The 21,510-nt window shown below is 39.9% G+C and overlaps 2 protein-coding genes across 4 annotated transcripts in view; one reads left to right on the top strand and one right to left on the bottom strand.

Moving 5' to 3' along the window:
* The first annotated feature begins 3,228 nt into the window (after positions 1–3,228).
* On the top strand, positions 3,229–6,053 carry LOC119497926 (tripartite motif-containing protein 16-like). The gene has a single exon (XM_037786364.1). The coding sequence runs from the start codon at positions 4,348–4,350 to the stop codon at positions 6,022–6,024; it is 1,677 nt and encodes a 558-aa protein (XP_037642292.1). The 5' UTR covers positions 3,229–4,347; the 3' UTR covers positions 6,025–6,053.
* Positions 6,054–12,511: 6,458 nt separating this feature from the next.
* The window catches only part of larp4b (La ribonucleoprotein 4B), a 46,740-nt gene continuing 37,741 nt past the window's right edge, over positions 12,512–21,510 (bottom strand). For 2 of the 3 annotated variants that reach the window (XM_037786361.1, XM_037786362.1), the window contains exons 13-18: positions 20,314–20,359; positions 19,846–20,016; positions 19,165–19,200; positions 18,828–19,024; positions 18,371–18,482; positions 12,512–16,706 (exon numbers count right to left, since the gene is read on the bottom strand). In XM_037786361.1, the coding sequence (XP_037642289.1) occupies positions 16,374–16,706; positions 18,371–18,482; positions 18,828–19,024; positions 19,165–19,200; positions 19,846–20,016; positions 20,314–20,359 (895 nt within the window). In that variant the 3' untranslated portion in view covers positions 12,512–16,373. The remainder of the gene's footprint in view (positions 16,707–18,370; positions 18,483–18,827; positions 19,025–19,164; positions 19,201–19,845; positions 20,017–20,313; positions 20,360–21,510) is intronic. The other variant, XM_037786363.1, reaches the window with a different exon arrangement.

The following is a 21,510-nucleotide window of genomic DNA, read 5'->3' as shown; positions in this document are numbered from 1 at the left end:
CTGAATCACTGAACTGAAAAATAGAAAAATAATCTGGCTACTGGCTCCAAATGATCTGAGTCTGCCAAGAAAGTAAATAGACTTCTGTTTATATTTATTTATTACATCTATTTTACATGTTTTATTTGCTTTATAACTGTGTGTGTGTTTTACCTGTTATATGTTTTATCTGCCTCGTTTAGTCTCGTCAAGTATTTGTTTTAAAGCACTGACCAGAAGTGGCAACTGTGAATCTCGTTGTATTTAATACGATGACAATAAAGCTTTCTATTCTATTCTATTCTATTCAATGAAAGATAATGTGTAAAATGATATGTCACTGCAGGGAAAGAAATAACAGACCGCAGAACGCCATGGTTGACCAATCAGAATCGAATATTGAAAAAAAAGCAATCGATCTTTCGAAGGTTGTATCAGGACCAGTTTTAAAGCTAAAGCGAAGATACTGGCATCATATGAAACTACAAAACCATCAAATCCATCGGTAACAACCATGTCATACTAGCTTGTCGCAAAGGAGGTTAAATAATGCTCCAAACTTCTGCTACATTTTTGGCAGGGAAAAACTGTCATGGCCATTTTCAAAGGGATCCCTTGACCTCTGACTTCCAGATATGTGAATGTAAATGGGTTCTATGGGTACCCACGAGTCTCCCCTTTACAGACATGCCCACTTTATGATAATCACATGCAGTTTGGGGCAAGTCATAGTCAAGTCAGCACACTGACACACTGACAGCTGTTGTTGCCTGTTGGGCTGCAGTTTGCCATGTTATGATTTGAGCATATTGTTTTATGCTAAATGCAGTACCTGTGAGGGTTTCTGGACAATATCTGTCATTGTTTTGTGTTGTTAATTGATTTCCAATGATAAATATATACATACATTTGCATAAAACCAGCATATTTGTCCACTCCCATGTTGATAGGAATATTAGATACTTTACATGATCTTCGTGCAGATTTTGATTTGGCTATAAAGTTTAGTTTTAAGTTTTACAGATATACTACTGAGCCAGGCTGTGCTGCAGTACAACAGAACACTCTGAATCACTGAACTGAAAAATAGAAAAATAATCTGGCTACTGGCTCCAAATGATCTGAGTCTGCCAAGAAAGTAAATACAGTACTACAAACACATAAGTACAATAAGCAGAAATATCAAATTTGAAGATATATGATGAATGTATTCATTTACTTTTATGTAGCTTTGGCTGGGATTGTCCAGTCAGCATGAATCCTTGACACAAAGAAGTCCATCAAAATACACCTCAAGTGCAACTACATTTGTTTACATTTTATTTATTACATCTATTCTACCTATTTTACAAGTGCAATTACCTCTGTTTATATTACATCTATTTTTATATTTTATAACTCTAGTGTAACACTTCTGTTTATATTTATTTATTACATCTACTTCACCTGTTTTATTTTTGCTTTATAACTGTGTGTGTTTTACCTGTTATATGTTTTATCTGCCTCGTTTAGTCTTGTCAAGTATTTGTTTTAAAGCACTGACCAGAAGTGGCAACTGTGAATCTCGTTGTATTTAATACTATGACAATAAAGCTTTCTATTCTATTCTATTCTATTCAATGAAAAATAATGTGTAAAATTATATGTCACTGCAGGGAAATAACAGGTTAATTATCAGATTATTAAAGCAATTATTTAGCATTAGATTTAAATCTATTTCACCCACTTTTACATTACATATTAAATGTGTGCAATATGGCACATATGATCCCAGCTCAGACTATATATTAGTTAAGGACAGACGGATCTTACTTCTGACACCAGCCAAAGGGATGTTTCACAACCTGGCAACCCATAAATTGTTATTATTAATGGTTTATAACTGCTCTATAAAGCAGATAAATCACACATAAATCATTAATAAGGCCCTTTTTGACTGTTTATAAAAGTCTTCTTATTGATATTATTATGCATTATATATATTTTTTTTTATTCTAAGTATTTTAGTTAACATAATCTAAAGTATTTACAGGGAGGGTTTAGAAGGGTTATTTTCTAAATATTTTCACAGTGTCACAACACTACAATATTGTGATATTTCCAATGAAAAATAATGTGTAAAATTATATATCACTATAGGAAAATAACAGGTAAAGTATCAGATTATTAAAGCAATTATTTAGCATTAGATTTAAATTAAATGTGTATAATAGGGCACATATGACATATAAAAGTGGGTGAAATAGATTTAAATCTAATGCTAAATAACTGATGGGAAATTGGTTGCCTCTTCTGATCGGTTAATCCCCCTTTTTTAGTAGGAGTGCAATACAGTGTCTGGCCACACAGTCAGAGGGGGCGCTGTTTCACTCATTGTAAAACACTCAATGTGCAGCAACAGCACAGAAGAATTAAACTGTTAAACTAAGTGTTTTTATTAAAATGACAACTACAGTCTTTTACTGCCATTAATCAAATTGTCTTTTCATACACTGTTATAACTACTGTACTGTTTATATACTGCTGTTAATGAGCCATTTTATGTATATGGTGCTATATTAAAGGGACTGTTTGTAACTTTTTAAGCGTATAAATGTAGCGGGTCGGGACACATGCGCGCTCGTGTGTGGCCGGACTCACTGCTCCTCTGCCTGCTCGCCTTCACTCAGACAGAGCACGCGTTCTCGCTCAGCTCTCTCCACCTCTAGACGTGAACGCTCACTCCACACTGCAGAAGAGTTAGTTTAGCTCTGAGAATATCTAGTGAATGTACAGTGGACGTTTGTGCAGAAATAACTGCTGCAGCTCCTCCAGACCAACAGAGGTTTCCCGTGTCTTGTGAAGTGACGGGGCTCCGCAGAGAGAAACGTTATCGTCTCCGACCAAAACTCCGGCGTCTCCCCTGTTCCCTCCGGCTGCGGTCGGGAGGCTGATGCAGGAAAAGCCAACACTAGGATCAGCAGTGATTCATGGAGAGACCTTCGTCTGGTCAGCTAACATTACTGCCAAGCAGCTGAAATATAGAGTGATATTGTGCTTTTAGCTGACGTGTGTCTCCTCACTGTGTTGAGCGATGCTCGTTCACGTCTATGTAGAGCGAGCACAAGCGCGAGCAACAGGACGATGACTTTAGTTGACTTAACGGCCACAGGTGTCGCTGTTAGCAAGACATTTCTGATTCTTACAAACAGTCCCTTTAACGGAAATTTAAAATTTTGATTTAATTTTTTTTACTTTTCTTTTAGTGCGTCGCTGTATTTGAATATTTTAATCCTTTTAGAAACGTTAGTGTATAAAACTGTTTCTTTCTTCATCTTCTGCTGCTCATAAACTTGTTTCTAGTTTCCAAATTTAAATCACAATTAATATATTACTATTCATGTATTAAAAGAAAATAAATTAATTTAGTTACATTTCAAATGAACGGGTGTTTTCAGTAAAACGAAAAGCGTGAATTTGTACACCACATTTTGTGTTAACTGTGTTTTACCATCAGCTCTTTATAGATCTTATCAGTTGAATGTCAGTTCTATTACCTCTGACACATTTTATTTTGAAAGAAAAGTAAAGTATTACATTGATTTCTGTGTTCCTAACTCTGACATTACAGGATGAACTTGGTGAAGAAGACTGAAGGGTCCAGTCACATGTTGTCAGGTGAGATCTCACTGCTCACTACATGCAGATTTATACTCATATCAACAGTGGTGGAGGAAGTATTCAGATCAGTAGAAGTACTAATACCACACTGTAAAAGTACTCTGTTAAAGCTGCAGGTCTATCATTACATTATTATTACTGATGCATTCCTGTAAAAGCAGGATTTAACTGTAGTAGTTGGTTGAGCTGGAGCTCATTTTGAACTGTTAACTCTTTGCTTTGTAATACTAGTGGAGTATTACACTGTAGTACTTCTTCTTTGGTGATATTGGTTTTAAATCGCTCTGAAGCTTGAAATGCAGGTTTGGTTGAGGACGAAATTCACCTGCTTCATCAAGAATACGAGCCGAGGAGCCGAGAAGTATTTCACAACTAAAGGGCATGTTTTAACCGCGAGGCTCTGTTGTAACTGAGGAAACAAAGTGCCGCTCCTCTTCCTGGAATGAACCAGAGCCTGATATCCCCTCCCTCCTCTTCCTCCTCTCCCTCCTCTTCCTCCTCTCAAACACACCCAGTTGCACTCGGTCCTCTTATTTCCTCGTTCCCTCCCCTTCAGATCTACAGTTTTGAAGATGGGTGTAACCGACATGGTGGTGCGGTGAGAGCTGACAGGCTGCATTCAGTGCACATGTTGTTTAGATCAGAGCTCAAACTAGTTTCACTTCTCAGGAAGTGAGACTCAGACAGTCGTCGTCTCTGAGAGGTGAAATGGCGCAGCAAGGAAATCAGCTGGATCACGAAAGGTTCTCTTGTTCGATCTGTCTGGATCTACTGAAGGATCCGGTCACTACTTCCTGTGGACACAACTACTGCATGAACTGTATTAAAGGCTTCTGGGATGGAGAGGATGAGAAGAAGATCTACAGCTGCCCTCAGTGTAGGCAGACCTTCACACCGAGGCCTGTCCTGATGAAAAACACCATGTTAGCAGATTTAGTGGAGGAACTGAAGAAGACTGGACTCCAAGCTGCTCCTGCTGATCACTGCTATGCTGGACCTGAAGATGTGGCCTGTGATTTCTGCACTGGGAGGAAACTGAAAGCCTTCAAGTCCTGTCTGGCGTGTCTGGCCTCTTACTGTGAGAAACACCTCCAGCCTCATTATGACTCAGCTCCGTTCAAGAAACACAAGCTGGTGGAGCCCTCCAAGAAGCTCCAGGAGAACATCTGCTCTCGTCACGATGAGGTGATGAAGATGTTCTGTCGTACTGATCAGCAGTGTATCTGTTATCTCTGCTTAATGGATGAACATAAAGGCCACGACACCGTCTCAGCTGCAGCAGAAAGGACCGAGAGGCAGAGAGAGCTGGAGGTAAGTCGACTCAACATCCAGCAGAGGATCCAGGACAGAGAGAAAGATGTGAAGCTGCTCCAACAGGAGGTGGAGGCTGTCAATCGCTCTGCTGATAAGGCAGTGGAGGACAGTGAGAAGATCTTCACCGAGCTGATCCGTCTCATGGAGAAAAGAAGCTGTGATGTGAAGCAGCAGGTCAGATCCCAGCAGAAAAGTGAAGTGAGTCGAGTCAAAGAGCTTCAGGAGAAGCTGGAGCAGGAGATCACTGAGCTGAAGAGGAGAGACGCTGAGCTGAAGCTGCTGTCACACACAGAGGATCACAATCAGTTTTTAATCAACTACCCGTCACTGTCACCACTCAGTGAATCTACACACTCATCCAGCATCAATATCCGTCCTCTGAGCTACTTTGAGGACGTGACGGCGGCTGTGTCAGAAGTCAGAGATAAACTACAGGACGTTCTGAGAGAGAAATGGACAAACGTTTCACAGACAGTGACTGAAGTGGATGTTTTACTGTCACAACCAGAGCCCAAGACCAGAGCTGGATTCTTAAAATATTCACGAGAAATCACACTGGATCCAAACACAGCACACACAAAGCTGTTATTATCTGAGGGGAACAGAAAAGTAACAGTAATGAGAGAACAACAGTCTTATTCTAGTCACCCAGACAGATTCACTAGATGTTTTCAGGTCCTGAGTAGAGAGAGTCTGACTGGACGTTGTTACTGGGAGGTGGAGAGGAGAGGGAGAGGAGTTTATGTAGCAGTCGCATACAAGAGTATCAGGAGAGCAGAGGGGCCGAATGAATGTTGGTTTGGACGGAATGACAAATCTTGGGCGTTATATTGCAACAACAACAGTTGTACATTTTGGTACAACAGAGTCGAAACTCCCGTCTCAGGTCCTCCGTCCTCCAGAGTAGGAGTGTACCTGGATCAGAGTGCAGGTATTCTGTCCTTCTACAGCGTCTCTGAAACCATGACTCTCCTCCACAGAGTCCAGACCACATTCACTGAGCCTCTCTATGCTGGACTTTGGCTTTTATATGGTTCTGGAGTCACTGCTGAGTTGTGTAAACTGAAATAGACAGAAGTCATTTAAGGGTTCAATTCTGTGTTTTAACTCTTAAACTGATCAGAGGCCTGTACTACGAAGTGAGTTCAACATACCCGGGGTATCTTCTCATTATCTGGCTTAACTAAAACAAGATCTCGCTAAACGGTCCTACGAAGCTGGTTATCAACTCGGTAAGTCAACCCAGGTTTTCTCAGTCTGGCTGTGAGCGCGTTCATCTCCTTCCATTCTCATAACCCATATCTCATTCCTCTTTCTTTTAAAAAATAACTTTATTTATACGTTTTTAAATTTTTCAACAATGTATCACATATTCCAACAAACCCGGGAAACCCAAAAAGTAAACAACATGGAGAAAATAACAACAAATAACTGAACGAATAGATACATTCTAATTAAAACAGTAGTAGTAATAATAATAATAATAATAATAATAATAAATAGTAGTAAATAATAATTAGAAATTAAAAATAAATGTAAATGTAGAAAAGATGGTTAATTAAACATAATAATAATCTATTACAAAAGTATTCATACAGTATATTCACATGTGCATATAAAGACATATACACATTCATGATAATAATATAATTTATAATAATAATGATTCTTCTTCTTGTACTTATTATTGATATATTATTTTATAGTGTGACTAAAGTGAAAAATCAATTTGTGGAAAAATGGCAAAGTGTTTGAGAGATCAGAGGACAAGATGTCAAGGATTTAGTAACGGCTGCAAATTCTCTTATCATCATCATCATCATCATCATCAGCAGCAGCATCAGCAGCATCATCATCATCAGCAGCAGCAGCAGCAGCATCATCATCATCAGCAGCAGCAGCAGCAGCATCATCATCATCAGCAGCAGCAGCAGCAGCATCATCATCAGCAGCAGCAGCAGCAGCAGCAGCAGCAGCAGCAGCAGCAGCATCAGCAGCATCATCATCATCATCATCATCAGCAGCAGCAGCATCAGCAGCAGCAGCATCAGCAGCATCATCATCATCATCATCAGCAGCAGCAGCAGCAGCAGCAGCAGCATCATCATCATCAGTACAGTGCTGATGAAGGAGCGTCTGCAGCGTTCTCTGTGAACATGCTGCCATCTTGTGGCTCTTCACTCTCATCAGGAACAACTGACACCTGACGCTGAAGTCTCACATTTTTAAGAATCAAACTTCATTTTAAATATTTTTTTGTTTATTAATCATATATCATTTATTGTTTTTATGTAAAACGCAGTATTTACTATGTACATATGTGATTCTTTATACCACACTTTGCTATAAAACTGAAATATTTTATTCTAAATATGTAAATCTGATTTTCTTTCCCCTCACTTTTAAATAAATATATTTGACATTATGCTACTGTCATAAGTTTCTCTTCATACGTCTGAGCCACTTGTCACAATGGATTATTAATTAATTTACCTTGTTGTCGGGCCTGTTGTTCAGTAACTCGTGGGACACCTTCTCAGCACTGTTGGTTTCATTGTTTTATAGTGTAAAAATAGACTAAGTAAGGGATATGAACAGCAAGCCGGTTATTGTTGTGAAATAAACCCAGACAGGACGACAGATCTTGCGTCGCCCTGAAGGGGTTTATTTCACAACAATGACCCGCTAGCTGTACATTATCCCCCTTATTACACGGCTACTTACTTAAGAAATCAATAATTTGACACAAAAACGGTCCTCCAGAGTCCAACATCAGAACTGCACCCATAGCAACGGTCTGTTATACATAGCAACGGTCTGCTATAAAGAAATAACAGACCTCAGAACGCCGTGATTGACCAATCAGAATTGAATATTGAACAAAGCAATCAATCTTTCGAAGGTTGTATCAGGACCAGTTTTAAAGCTAAAGCGAAGATACTGGCATCATATGAAACTACAAAACCATCAAATCCATCGGTACTAACCATGTCATACTAGCTTGTCGCGAAGGAGGTTAAATAACGCTCCAAACTTGTGCTATATTTTTGGCGAGGAAAAACTGTCATGGTCATTTTCAAAGGGGTCCCTTGACCTCTGACCTCCAGATATGTGAATGTAAATGGGTTCTCTGGGTACCCACGAGTCTCCCCTTTACAGACATGCCCACTTTATGATAATCACATGCAGTTTGGGGCAAGTCATAGTCAATTCAGCACACTGATACACTGACAGCTGTTGTTGCCTGTTGGGCTGCAGTTTCCCATGTTATGATTTGAGCATATTGTTTTATGCTAAATGCAGTACCTGTGAGGGTTTCTGGATCAATATCTGTCATTGTTTTGTGTTGTTATTTGATTTCCAATAATAAATATATACATACATTTGCATAAAACAGCATATTTGTCCCATCCCATGTTGATAAGAGTATTAAATACTTTACAAATCAACCTTTAAGATACATTTTGAAGAGAGAAACAATTTAATATCTTAACTGATTGCCAGCACTAGCACAAATAAACATCTAAATTTAAAAATAAAATACGAAATTCTGCAAATTAAAGGTGCAAATTTGCTTATAAAAAGCCCCCAAAAAAGACACAGTGGCTCCTCAACAGTGCCTAAATCTTTATTTTTCAGTAAGCTACATTTTTTTCTCCAAATTAGACAGTTTTACATCATGACACAGAGTAACTTAAATTATCTATAGCTGACATGTACGCTTGATTCCAGTCTCGATGGAAGAATAGACCCAAAAAAAATAACAAAAAAGAAAATCAAAACAACGAAAAAAATAGAAGCCCTCTTGAACGCAACCTCCGATCCACATCTGTTAAAGGTGTCGTTAGGCAAACAATTATCTGTCCAAACCCCAACAGGAAGGAGTCATCGATTGTCCACAGCTGTTAGCGTAGCATGGTAAAGAGTGTTAATGAGTTAAACCACAGTGAGTTGATAAAGAGATCTTGTTCCAGTCAGTTGGTGTGCATTCCTTATTTTATCTTTGACAAATAAAATAAAAGACACAAGGGGGAACATTTTTACGACAAGATGCAACCCTTCAGGAAAACAAAACAAAACAATGGCACTGTCAAAAAAAACGGGCGAACAGGAAGGAAGGAGGAGACTGAGAGCTGAGGCGACCGACAGGCTGATATGAGGCTCCGTGTAGAAGTCCATGAGAGAAAAGGAGCTCCTCAAAACGCCATGAGCGTTTGTGTTAATGCCGGCGGTGCAGGAGAGGCGTGCAGAACTCGTGGTCGCCAAAGAAACGAGAGATCCCTTCGAAAGCGGTACCGTCCAGTCTGAGGTACCGCGCTTCAGAAAAAGAGTCACCTTTGCATCGCTCTGGATTTCTGGGTGGTACATTTATTTATTCCACACATGCACACATTCACAGTTCAGGGATGCCCAGTTTGTAAAATCAGCGTCTGTGTTTTGAAAAGTCTGGAGGTCGAACGTGCCTCGACCTCGGCACGCATCGAGTCACAACGCACGGAAATCTGCTCCTACAGTCAGTGGTGTCACATTGTAGATTTCTCCAGATGTGAGAAGTCTTTGATGGATTTTCAGGAACAAGAAAATCACATCTTCAAAATAAAAAAACAAAAAAACTACAAGCCAAAGATGGCAAGCGCTCAGCTAGCTCAGCTATGTACAGGTTAAACTGCCCAGACAAAACAAAACAACAGTTGTATAATGGCACAGTTATTGGGTTTCTTTGCCACGTCAAAATGCAGTCCACATGTGATCAAGTGGTTTAAACAGACATCTCAATCTGCACATGTTACTGTAGTATGTGCCAGATGTCGCTCTGAAACACGGGTAAATAAAATTCCAGTTGAGCCTCTGCTTCTGTCGCCCCAAAAACAAAAATTATTTGTACATGTATTTCTCAGGAGAGGAAGTCATGAAAGCTGATGAACATGAACAGGAAACCTCAAACAGATAAATCAGAAGGAAACAAAAGAAAAGAAGGTAAAAACACTGAGCAGGTTAACAGCGTTTTGGCTGAGTGGATGTCTCGTGGTGGGAACTTTCAGCGCAACAACAACTCAAACATTTCACTTTATTTCCCAAAAAAGAAAGAAATGAGATGCCCTCCCTTGGTGTCAGCAAAATGTACAATCCACAGGCCCAAAAATGTGTCATCACCTTTGCAGGCGGCTGCCAATAACCTCCCACTTGAGCGTCGTGTACGGTACAAGCTGAATGCTCTGAAATGTGCTCCGTTTTGATATCGTACGTGGGCGTCACCGCATCACATCGAAGCAAAGCGTGTCTGAAGATAAAAACTAGGACGTGTCCATCAGGCCTCGCTCTGTTTTTTTTAAAGAGCGCTGGAGGAGGTGCAGCTTGCAGTGAAGGGTCTAACGGACATCGCGGTGATTTAGAGAGCAAAAGTTCTGCCAAGTTTTGCTTCTGTTCCTCTCTAGCTTTTGGTATTTTGTCAGACGCATAGGCGCAGTTTTAACTTTAAGGTTGAGGGTTCACAGAAACAATCTAGAGGGAATGTAACGTGCACAACACAGAGAGGTCTAATGTAATGGGATGCTGTGTGTTGCCTACATATTACACCCTCCACACAGGACGCGACGTGAGCGAGCGTCAGTGACAAAATCACTTTGATTGCATTGATTTCTATTGGAATTAACTAACTTGCCGTGAGCGACGAAATGCTGTGCGCCGTTTTGAGCTGAACTTTTGCCAGACGCCCTGACCTAGCTAAGCATAATGACTGGAAACAGGGGGAAACAGCTAGCCTAGCTCTGTCCCAAGATCAAAAATACACCTACCAGCACCTCTAAACCTCAATAATTAACACGTATCTTGTTAGTAGAACTCCTAAGTAACTTAAGTGTTAATTAATGAGCTTTAAAGGTGTTGGTGGACGCGTTTTTAAACTTTGAACAGAGCCAGGCTAACAGTTCCTTGTGCTAAACTAAGCTAACAAAACAGTTCTGACTTCTTGTCTCAATCTCACAAAGAAATAAGTGCATTTCCCAAAATGTTTAACTACTCCTTCAATAACATAAAACGCTTAAATGTTGTCACGCAGTACAGTAAAATATACTCTTTGAATATGGACAGAAAAACACACAAATAACAGGTTCAGCAAAAACGACGAGAGAAACCCTCCAAGAGAAAATGTTCAACAAAATCTCACAGCAGTTTGTGAAATAGTCACGAAATGTAATCTATTTGATTTGTGTACATATACACGACTTTCCCTTTTATTCGTGACGCTCAGCGCGACCTTTAACGACATATTTGTTTTGTGCGTTTTCCTACGAATGTCCAGCGGTATGTGACCCACGTATCAATTTCCGCTCCAGTCTTTTCAAAATAAAACTACTTAGTTAGGTTTAATAGATCGACTTGGTTAGGCTTAGGCAACAAAACTACGTAGTTAGGTTTAGGAAAAGATCGCGGTCTGGGTTAAAATAACACCGGAAAAGACGTAACTTAAGTACGGAAGTTACGTTACAAATAAATCAACTTTGACTTGTGTTTTCACACGGGACACGAACACTCAAAAAGCGAAAGTCAGGTGTTTTTTGACCCACCAATCCACCCCGACCTGCGTGTGTGTACCTCCGTATGCGCGGTGTTCGCCGCTCTCTACACTTCCCGGTTCACAATTACTAGGATTACATACAAACTGATTTCGTGCTGACCATCACAACAAAAAAAAAGTGAAGTTTGTGTCTATGTACATGAATCAATACATTACATTTTGCGACTATTTCACGTACTGCTGTGCAATTTGGCTGAAATACGTCATCGTGCTGAAGTTCAACAGCGGCAGAACGTCAGCTCTCTATTGTATTAATATCGTCTAACATTAGTTATTGTTGTCATGCTGCTCACATCAGGTGGACACAACGCAGCTTGATTACACACCGTTGAGCTGCATATGTACGAACATGTCATAATCATCACGGTGTGTCGATGTTCAGTATTAGTGTCACCCGCATACCTTCTACAGTTCTGTTGGAAAACAATACTTTATGTTACGTCTATTCATTTTCTTGGACTTGTATTGAAAGATGAAAAAAAGAAAAAGCATTGCATTAGTGGCTGCAGCTGACGACTAAATCTGACATGTAGTGATTTTTTTTTTGTGCTAAAAAAAACAAACAAAAATATCTGGAAAAGATAAAATCAAGCGTAAACAGTAAAACAAAAAGAAGCCAGAGCTTTAAAGAGGACGTTGGTGGACACGCAGCTTTGTAGGTTGGTTAATAAGATGCTCGTCAGTACCACAGGCTCTTTCCAATTAGTGCACAGTGAGGGGAGGGGGGATAAGGACACACCTGTACACCCAGGTGCAACCGACCACACAGGTACGAAAAATGGAATGAAAGACCACAAACAAAAACAAATGTACAATCAGACAAGCTGCCCGCCCTGCAGAGAGGAGCAGAACTCTGCACACCCAAACTAAAAATAATCATAATAATAAAAAAAAAAATATTTCCGAAAGCACAACATTAAGTTTTTTTTCATATCCTACATCCAGCTCGATAGCGACATTAATAGTTCAACAAGATCAATATATTTTTATAATCATTTTAAGGTACCTCTTATATTTTTCTGAGTATTTACAACTGTACAAGCAAAGCACACACTTCAAAGTGCACAAATTTAATACAGTATTGACTAGTTTTGCATTTACAAGGTTTATGTTTTTTTTCCCCGAAAAAAAAAAAAAAAAAAAACAACCACCTGAAACTACAAGAAACAAAAATCGTTTTCGTACATTTTACAAAAAAATAAAAAGGAAAAAGAAAGAATTGCTGCTAGATTTGTACTCTCTCTCTCTCTTTCTCTCTCTCTCTCTCTCTCTCTCTCTCTCAGTAAGACTTGTGACGTCCGGTACGACTAAATATTTTCCACGCGTCACGTTCATTAACATTTTGGGGACTTTTTTTTGTGAAAAGAAATAAACTCTATGCTTGTCTTGTATAAAAGTTAAGGCAAAGTCATTTTTCAAGTTTAAATAAAATTCAAGTTTCTCAAACACTGGATGGATTTTTTTTTTTTTTTTACATTTTGCGTATATATATATATTTATATATATATATAGAGAGAGAGAGACTTCGATGCATCTCTATTTATTTTCTTCTCCCTAAAAAGAAAACTTAACGATATTTCTCATGGAATAATAAACAGCATTGGTTTATAAATAGGTGGATATGGTGCATTTTCATCTTTTACCATTTCCACCGATGAGAAAAAAATAAAATAAATCGACCCATCCAAGTGCATCTCAGTCCTTCAAAAAAAAAAAAAAAAATCCCACAAAAATATTTTTAGTAAGATTTTATGTCCAAATCAAAAGCAGCTATGAGCAGGAGTACAGGCTTTTTTTAATGAAGCATCCCCTTCTCTAGACGGGCTGTTTTCTCTTAGTGGGATTACCCAGAATGCTTCTTGTTGCAGGAAGACTTTGGCGAGACATGTGAGGTCCCATGTAGGTTTGTGTTTCCCCCGAAAAACAGATATTGTGTATAGTACAGTGGTTTTTTTAAGGGTGTTTTGCATCTGAGGTGACAATTTTAGAAAGAGATTAAACCCGAGCACTCGACTGATGATCAGGGAGGGACTTAAATTCTGTTACGCCCCCAAAAAACTTTTCAACGTTTCAGAATGACAGTTTTATCATTCGCCTGGCATTTCAAAACTCATATACCAATCATTTTTACCATTTCGCCAGCCAATTACATTTTTAGAATACAGTAAAACATCCAAGACTTGGTTGGTTATCTGCCAGAGTGGCTGCTACAGTAGACAGACCTCCCAACCGAAGCTTACATTTAACAAAAGTTTCCTCCCTGCATCTCAATTCTTGCTACTTCACTCTGACGAGGGAAGGAAAATGTTCCAGCTGTCGTCCGAAATGCTGCTCGATTTAAGTCCCAGTTGAGCCTCAATTTGTGTTAGCGGTCTCCATCCTGAAGCACAACCTGGCGGCTCAAAGTGAGTAAAGGATGTAAAAAAGGTTCCTTTTACACTCTGTGCTTTAAATTTTAACTCCTGACAGGTGCAATTAATCCCAAGAACACAGGAGTGAAGCAGTAAGAAGGACCGTGTGCTTTGATCAATCTTTTCCGATCTTCTTTTGAAACTAAATCAAAGTGTGCAAACTCGAACTAGAAGAAACCGACGAGGGGAGCATGCCGACAGAAAAACAAAGTGGTAAAGACTCGACGCCGAGGAAGAAGAAGAAGGGGGAGCCGAACATCTTTTACACGACTGTTTCAGATTTCCCTGATCGCGTTCCTGCTGTAAACCCACCTGCTCTTGTCTGCCTGTTTGTCTTCAATTTTTAAAGGATGTTTGGTTCAACACCGTTCACATGAGCCCCAGCAGGACTCCCGACAAAAATCCCTTTCACACTCCCAACATGGCAAACTACATTCCAAAAAAAACCCCCACTCATCATTTAGTAAAACATTCTAGGTCTATTCAACCGCCTCACTTTCCATATTTTACAAGCACTCTGTCAATGAAAATCCTCACCGATACAGAACCAGAGGCCAAAATCCAAACCACCGCACCAACTCCTTCAGCACAAAAAATAAGCATCTGTAACGAGCCGTCACGTGACGAGTCATGTGACGCTGCACATCCTTCACCACGGCGTGTTCAACAGGCATCCACAAGGCACAACAACAAAAACAAAAAGGCTTCAGCGATTGTTGGTGTTGCAGAGTTGATTTGCTCCTGGAAAACTCAATTTTGCATTTTTTTATTTTCTTTCCTCTCTTCCCTTGACTTTCAGGATCAATTCCCTTTTTTTTCCGCTTCAGGTACAATAATCTAATAATGCATTTGCCTGTGAGTCTGAGAAAACACTAACAGTGCAAATAAAGTTCTGTCGATGTAAATCAAGTATTTTCTACATATAATCAGATGAGTAGCAGGTTCCAGGGCTCGACGTCTAGCACCATATCTAGAAGAAAGAACATAAAACATCCCACGGTCACCTCTCTGGACAAAGACTATCAACTCTTTTGGTGCATTTGAGGCAGGAAACTAACACTTTTTGTCACGTTGTCTCAGCAGAAGTCTCAGCCTCCTCCTTATGACGGTTAGTCACCCGTCACAGCGGTAAACAGGCCGAGCAGCTGAATGGTAGCTAGTGTTAACTTCCTCCATCCTTATCGCAGCTCGCCAGTGTTTCCTCACCTCCAGAGTGAACCGAACCGCTTCAGACGAGTAGCAGCCGCTTTATCGTCACAGCTGGATCTTAAATTTATCTGCCTATAACCCGCCCTGCGTCTTTCTTTTGACAGTTATGTGCCTGTTTAATTCCACAGTTTTTAAATAGAAAAATGAGAAGAGAGGAGAGCGTTGAAGCCGTGAAAGCTTGCTCCGCTTTTCCCAAAAAATGCAATGCCAAGAAACTTCACCCCCCCACCCCGACTCATTAAATGTCTTCGCACACACGGCGAGCAACGGACTCATTTTGCCTCAATGCCTAATTCGTCTTCAAGCAAAAAGTTTTGGTTGCAGATATCCACATGCCCTTCTTGTCTGACGCTAAAAAAACAGCACTGATATCACATCACGGCCGTTAAGATACAAGCTATGCAACACAGCCAGCTAGTTAGCAGTGTTAGCAAACAGTAAAAACAACAACACAGCAGAGGGAGGTGATTCTTTACAGAGAAAATGATCAGAGGAAGAAATCACTGAGGCGACACCCAGCGACGATCGCCGGGAGTAACTGTACCGACAGACAAAGCTGAGCTGCTGGAAAAAAAAACACATCAACAAACTTTAAGTGTAAATAAATCTGAAAAAAAAATCCGTTTGAGGCGACAAAAAGGATCCGAGTCTTGTGGTGATTTAGAGGTTAAGTCTTGCATATGGATGTGAATATGTATTAAATCTGCTGATTATGACCCATAATTAAGCTACATAAAGATGCACAACAGTGCCACTCAACATGCAAACAAACCCCTCACTATGAGAGCCGAACGAGGTGGAGTCTGCTGTACGCACTCTTTCCCATCATCCATTGGGGTGAATGCAACAATGCCCTGCTGACTAATTTAATCCCACAAGGCCATTCGGACAGAATGAATCAATTTCAGTGTTGTCTGTGCCGACTTATAGGCTGACACAACTAATGCAAAAAAGAGAAAAGGAGAAATAAAACAGAAATAAAAAAAAAAAAAAATCAAATAAATAGAATAAAAAGAATGAAACGGTGCTCTACATGCACAGTAAAGTGCTTTTTGTCTGCAAGCCCTGATCCAGAAAAGAAGGCGTCCTCTATTCTCGTTTGTGACTGGTGATTCTGGGATATAAGTATTGAGTAGCCCTGACTTATATTTCCTTTTTTTAAACGCATCTGTGGAGCGTAGTGGGGGGTGTTGAAGGACTCGTGGAGTGGGCAGGGAGTCGCCCTACTGCGGGGACTTGGGCGGGGTGTGGTGGGGATCTTTGCTGGGGGTTTTCCCTGGGTGTGGGGGCGGGGAGGCCCACCGCCCGGCCGGCCTTCGGGCCTCCCTCGGGGGTCTGCCCGAGGTGACGGCCGCCGAGCCGGGTTTGGAGGAGGGGGGGTATGTCTCTCTGGCCTTGGCCTCCCCTGCAGGGGTGGCGGCGTCGGGGCACTTCCTCTCCTCGCCCGCGGGGGCAGCGCAGGCTGGCTTGGCTTCCTTGGGGGTCGGCGGTTGCTGTAATGTCGGGGCGTCCTTCACCCGCTGGCAGATCTCAGCGTAGGAGGGCTTCCTCAGCTCCTGGCAGGAAAAACAACAACAGAGTCATAAAACATTCTGCTCGCCTACTGGCCTCAACCATGTAATTCCTTCTGCACACCTCTTAATGTATGTTAGGTATAGGGCTGGAACGATTCACCCATCTCCCGATTCAATACAATCACGATACTTGAGTGCCAATTCAATATGTATTGCGAATTTTAAGTATTGCGATTCGATGTTACAATTTATTGTGATTTTTGTTAACTTTTTTTTAACACTAGACCATCATCCACTTCTAGGGACTTTTACTTTGGAAAATATCTAAATTAATACAGTAAGAATGATTTTCAGCATATATGTAGTCAGAGATGTCCTGGAGTCAAATATATCAGTCATTGTTAGAAATGTATTTAATTTTTCAAAGAAAAATCAAAGAATACAGACATTTCCCTCACAAATTAGTGGTATTTTATTTTAATTTATAAGGGACCTGTCAAGTTTTATACTTCTGGTGAATATAATCCAATCAATCTTATTTCTATAGATGTATTTTGTATATACAGTTCCCTTTGTTGACACCTTATTTTGAAAACCAGACGTAGTTACTACTTCCTCTAACTTCTCCAAGTCCGTCTCTAGCTCTCTCGTCAGCTCCGTTCCCTTTATCCATCCATGGTCAGCTCCATCGGGACCGTTTGAATGCATTTAACATAAATGTCAGTATATGGGTGCTCTACAGTCGTAGCGTCGGCTACATCTGACCACGGAGATGAGAGCGACGGCCGACTCGACCGCAACGTTACTGCGATACGATAACGTTTCCTGAGTTAGCATGCAGCTTTAGCCGTGATGTCTAGCTCTGCTTTTCCTGTCAATGTGTGAAACCCAAAGTGTTTCCATCCTTTACTGGATGTGTAGTGTTTACCACGCTGGATTTAACATGTGAGGGTGCAGGTCGAATCCACGCAGACCCTCCGCAGTTTTCTACTTTTCCACTTCAGCTTTGTTTTGGTCTTGAAACGAATATGACGTCACGTTACTCTGACTACAACAATAAAAGCAGTAACTTCCTTCTACCTTCGCATAGACTCAAAATAAGCAAATATATTGATTCTGGCATTGGAAAACAATTTAAAAATTGTAAAAATAAAAGATTTTTTTCCCCAACCCCTGATGTTTATTGAACCCTCATTTGGTGTGTAGACAGTATTTCATTTGCTGTATCCTATATTATATTTCACCTCATCTTACAGGTCCTTTGGGGACTTCTGCTCACACCTACACACATCTGCAGTCTTCCTTCCATCATCCTGTTTCATCAGCTGCAGATTTTAGCACTTCACTTGTGTTTTACTGCAATGCTAAAAAAACTAAAGCCGAGGGGAATTTCACCAGGACTGAAGCAGAGATTTGTTTTTCCTGCCAAGGCCATCCTTCTTATGGGAGGAGTGGTAAGTGCAATCAATTCTAAATAATAAAACTTCCCTTACAATGAATCTTTAAGACTGTATTGTTTTTTTAAAAAATGCACAACTTTTGTTCTCCCAGGAGTTGACTTCAAACAAATCAATACGGGACGCTGCAGAATTAAGGCACGATTAATTAGCCCTCTTTTGTTCATGCTAGGATTGATTTGTCTGAGGGGGGTAAGCATTAAAAAGGACTGGAGAGGTGAGACAGGTAAAGAAGAAATCAATACTGACTGTGGCAGCACCGTTGACCTGCACCGATTTGCTTGCGGTGGACAGAGTGCCGGGAACTCGCTCCACAGACAACTGCACCTCCTTCGGCTTCACCTCCGCCACCTTCACCTCCCTGAAATAAACACAACCAAGGAGGCAATGCCACGTTAAACAGGCGGTGAGAGGGTAGAGAAACATAACAGGTCAGAGTGATGATGTCGTAGAAATTAGACATTCTTTGAAGATGGAAAAAATCTAATGAGAGAAAAGTCTCTTTCTTGTAAGGGTGACACACGCTGAATGTGATGCTCAGTGGTACAAATCAACAAAGTAGAAGTCGAGGTAAAGCAGCCGGGATGTGGTACAAATGTCATGAAACTGATGCTTTTCTGGACAGTGACTAAGTTTACATGCACAAAATCTACTTCCAGACCCTGCGCTACACTTCAGATTTCAACACCGTCAGTGTGGTTCTTACGCTGCTGGGAGGGAGGGAGCGGGACTGTGCGGCGTGCCGGCGGCTGGGGTCAAGGTCGGGGCTGAGGCTGGGGTCGGTGTCGGGGTGGTCGGCGAGGGCTGGAAGCTTGTGGGCATCGGGGAGGTGGAGGACCGGAGCGGCTCTTTGGGGCCCGCTGGAGAGAGAGCTCCTCCTGTACTGGAATCAGCACTTACATTCTGCAATGAAAACAACACACAAACAGGAAGAGATTTAAAGTGAAGCAATGAAAGCAAGTTGTTGTAGTAGTAGAAGTATTATCATCAGTCGTTCTATACTACGTAAATATTGAAGGAACAGGAGTATTTGATAAATCTACCGTCTTGGTGCTGCAGCTTTTTATGGATGATGGAACCTGCAAAAATCCAAAATAAATCAGTAAATAAACAACTCGATAAATATATCAGAAAATAAATTGATATTTGTTTTAATTTGCTTCTTTATTTATTTAAGTTTGTATTAATTCCCTTATTTATCTACTTTTTTATTTTCCCTTTTATTTATGTATTTATTTTTAATTAAATAATTAATTAATAAATTCATTTCTGCATTTATGTTTTATTTATTTTATACTTATTATTAAATGTATGTATTTATTTATTTCTGCACGATTTCTGCAAAAAAAAAAAGAAAATCCCAAAATAAATAAATACATAAATAAATAAAAGAGAAAATTACACAAAGTAAATAAATAAGGGAATTAATACAAAGATAAATAAATAAAGAAGCATATTAAAACAGAAATATCAATTTATGTCACATTTTATCAATTAATTAATGGCTACATTTATCTTCAATATTATTTTTGCCACATTTAATGACATTTATCAAGTCATTTATTTATTTATCTTTTATTTTGGAACATTCCGTCCTCAGATTTTAACCCTGAAATCTTGTTGTACTAAAATGCAGAAACTTAAATACTGAAGATAATTTCTTTTAAATAATGGTGATAAGTTGACAGCAGTATGCCAAATGTAATTTCAGTACGCGTCCTTACCCGTTCTTTGCCGTTTCCGACAACTACGCTGCTGGCCAGCCGGTTGTCGAACACGTCGTCGGTCTTGAGCTGGCCGGCCGCTCCGGGCAGGGGAGGGAAGCTGGAAAGACCCAGCTCAAAGCTCGGAGACGGGGGTTTGGGAGGAGGAGGCGGCGACTGAGGCGTCACTCTCTACACGGCGGCAACAAACACACAGTCAGCACAAAACTTAAAAAGGAGGAGGGAAAGAGAAACAACCTCGGAAGTCAAACTCCAGCACTAGTCAGTCAGACGACAGGACGTCTGCTGACAGCTCTGGACTCACTACAAGCTTAAAAACAGAAAGGAAAACAATGAAACTACTAATTACATTACAGGATATGTTTAATCCTGCTTTCATTGTTTCCCTTCTGTTAGTGTCTTCATAAAAAGTGAAGCTCGATTCATACCATTAGACTGACAAGGAAGACGAAAAAAAAAAGTACTTACTGTAAACTTTTCGTCCCTCTTTTTCCTAGAAGCAGAAACATTTTTCCTTTAAGAAAGAGAACACTTCAATTTACAAACATCCATTCTATCTGAAACACTGACTTCACCCTGTACAACGTAAAATAAATAATTCTGCACAACACTAACCGTTTTTAAAGTATTCACATCGTTTGATTTAACTCTCTGAGACCCACAATAGAACTGTTTTTGTGTTTTTTTTAGGGGAGTTCAGGGGGTCTTTAGGGGAGATAGCAGGTCAACAGTAGATGTCACATAGAAGTGGTGTACATTATCTGAAAGCTGGGAACCTGAAGATTAATTTGAGATGCTGCCCAGCACTGTGTGTCAAGTTGTTCTAGTCATTAATAACAAATAAACATGAATTCATTATTTAAAATTAATCGTGAAAGTGTATCAGGGTTTAGAATATTATGATAGAAGTATATGATGGTCATCCCCATGCTCTATTATGTCTCATAAGTTGTTGCAGCAATTTTTGAATTGAAACCATTTGTTACGCAGATTTGGTGCTAAATTGAACCATTTTTTACCATTTGAATTGATTAAAAATTATCAATAATCCCTCCAAAATACCACATTAAGACACCAAGACCTTGAGGAACACCATAGAAAAAGCCATGCTGTGATTTGGGATCAAAAACTTCTGCGAGAATTGCATTTTTCGGCGATTAGATGGCGAGTACTTCTGAGTATTAAATACTTGACAAATCTCCCTTTAAGGTACATTTTGAACAGATAAAAAATGTGCGATTAATCACGATTAAATATTTTAATCGATTGACAGCCCTAATTGTATATGTTTTTTGGATCAGAGACAAAAAACAAAACGTTTTTTCCTCTAAGTATCTGTTAGCGATCTCTAAATAGGTGTAACTGTATTCATATTTTAATTTCTGCACAGTTTGACTCAAGAAACAAGTCATGCTGACATGTTGAGTCATCAGCCTAGTCTAAAGCTGGTGGTCATTATTTTAGTGAAAGCCTTTTACACAATAGTTTAGAAACTGAAAAGCCGATGTGTGTGCTGATATGAACTTTTGACAGCATGTTAGTGTGACAGTTAAAAGTCAATAAATTTAGATTTAAAGGCCCTACTATTTAAATTTATAGCTACTGACGCTCAATGTGATTAACAAGACGGTCGTTTATCTACCTGGTAAAAATGTATGTCTATAA

The sequence above is a fragment of the Sebastes umbrosus genome, chromosome 12, assembly GCF_015220745.1.
Source record: "Sebastes umbrosus isolate fSebUmb1 chromosome 12, fSebUmb1.pri, whole genome shotgun sequence".
NCBI lineage: Eukaryota > Metazoa > Chordata > Actinopteri > Perciformes > Sebastidae > Sebastes > Sebastes umbrosus.
This window is presented reverse-complemented; position numbering and strand designations above follow the sequence as displayed.

Excerpts from the sequence above, each read along its gene's own strand:
- LOC119497926 (XM_037786364.1), top strand. The coding sequence starts at position 4,348 with ATGGCGCAGCAAGGAAATCAGCTGGATCACGAAAGGTTCTCTTGTTCG.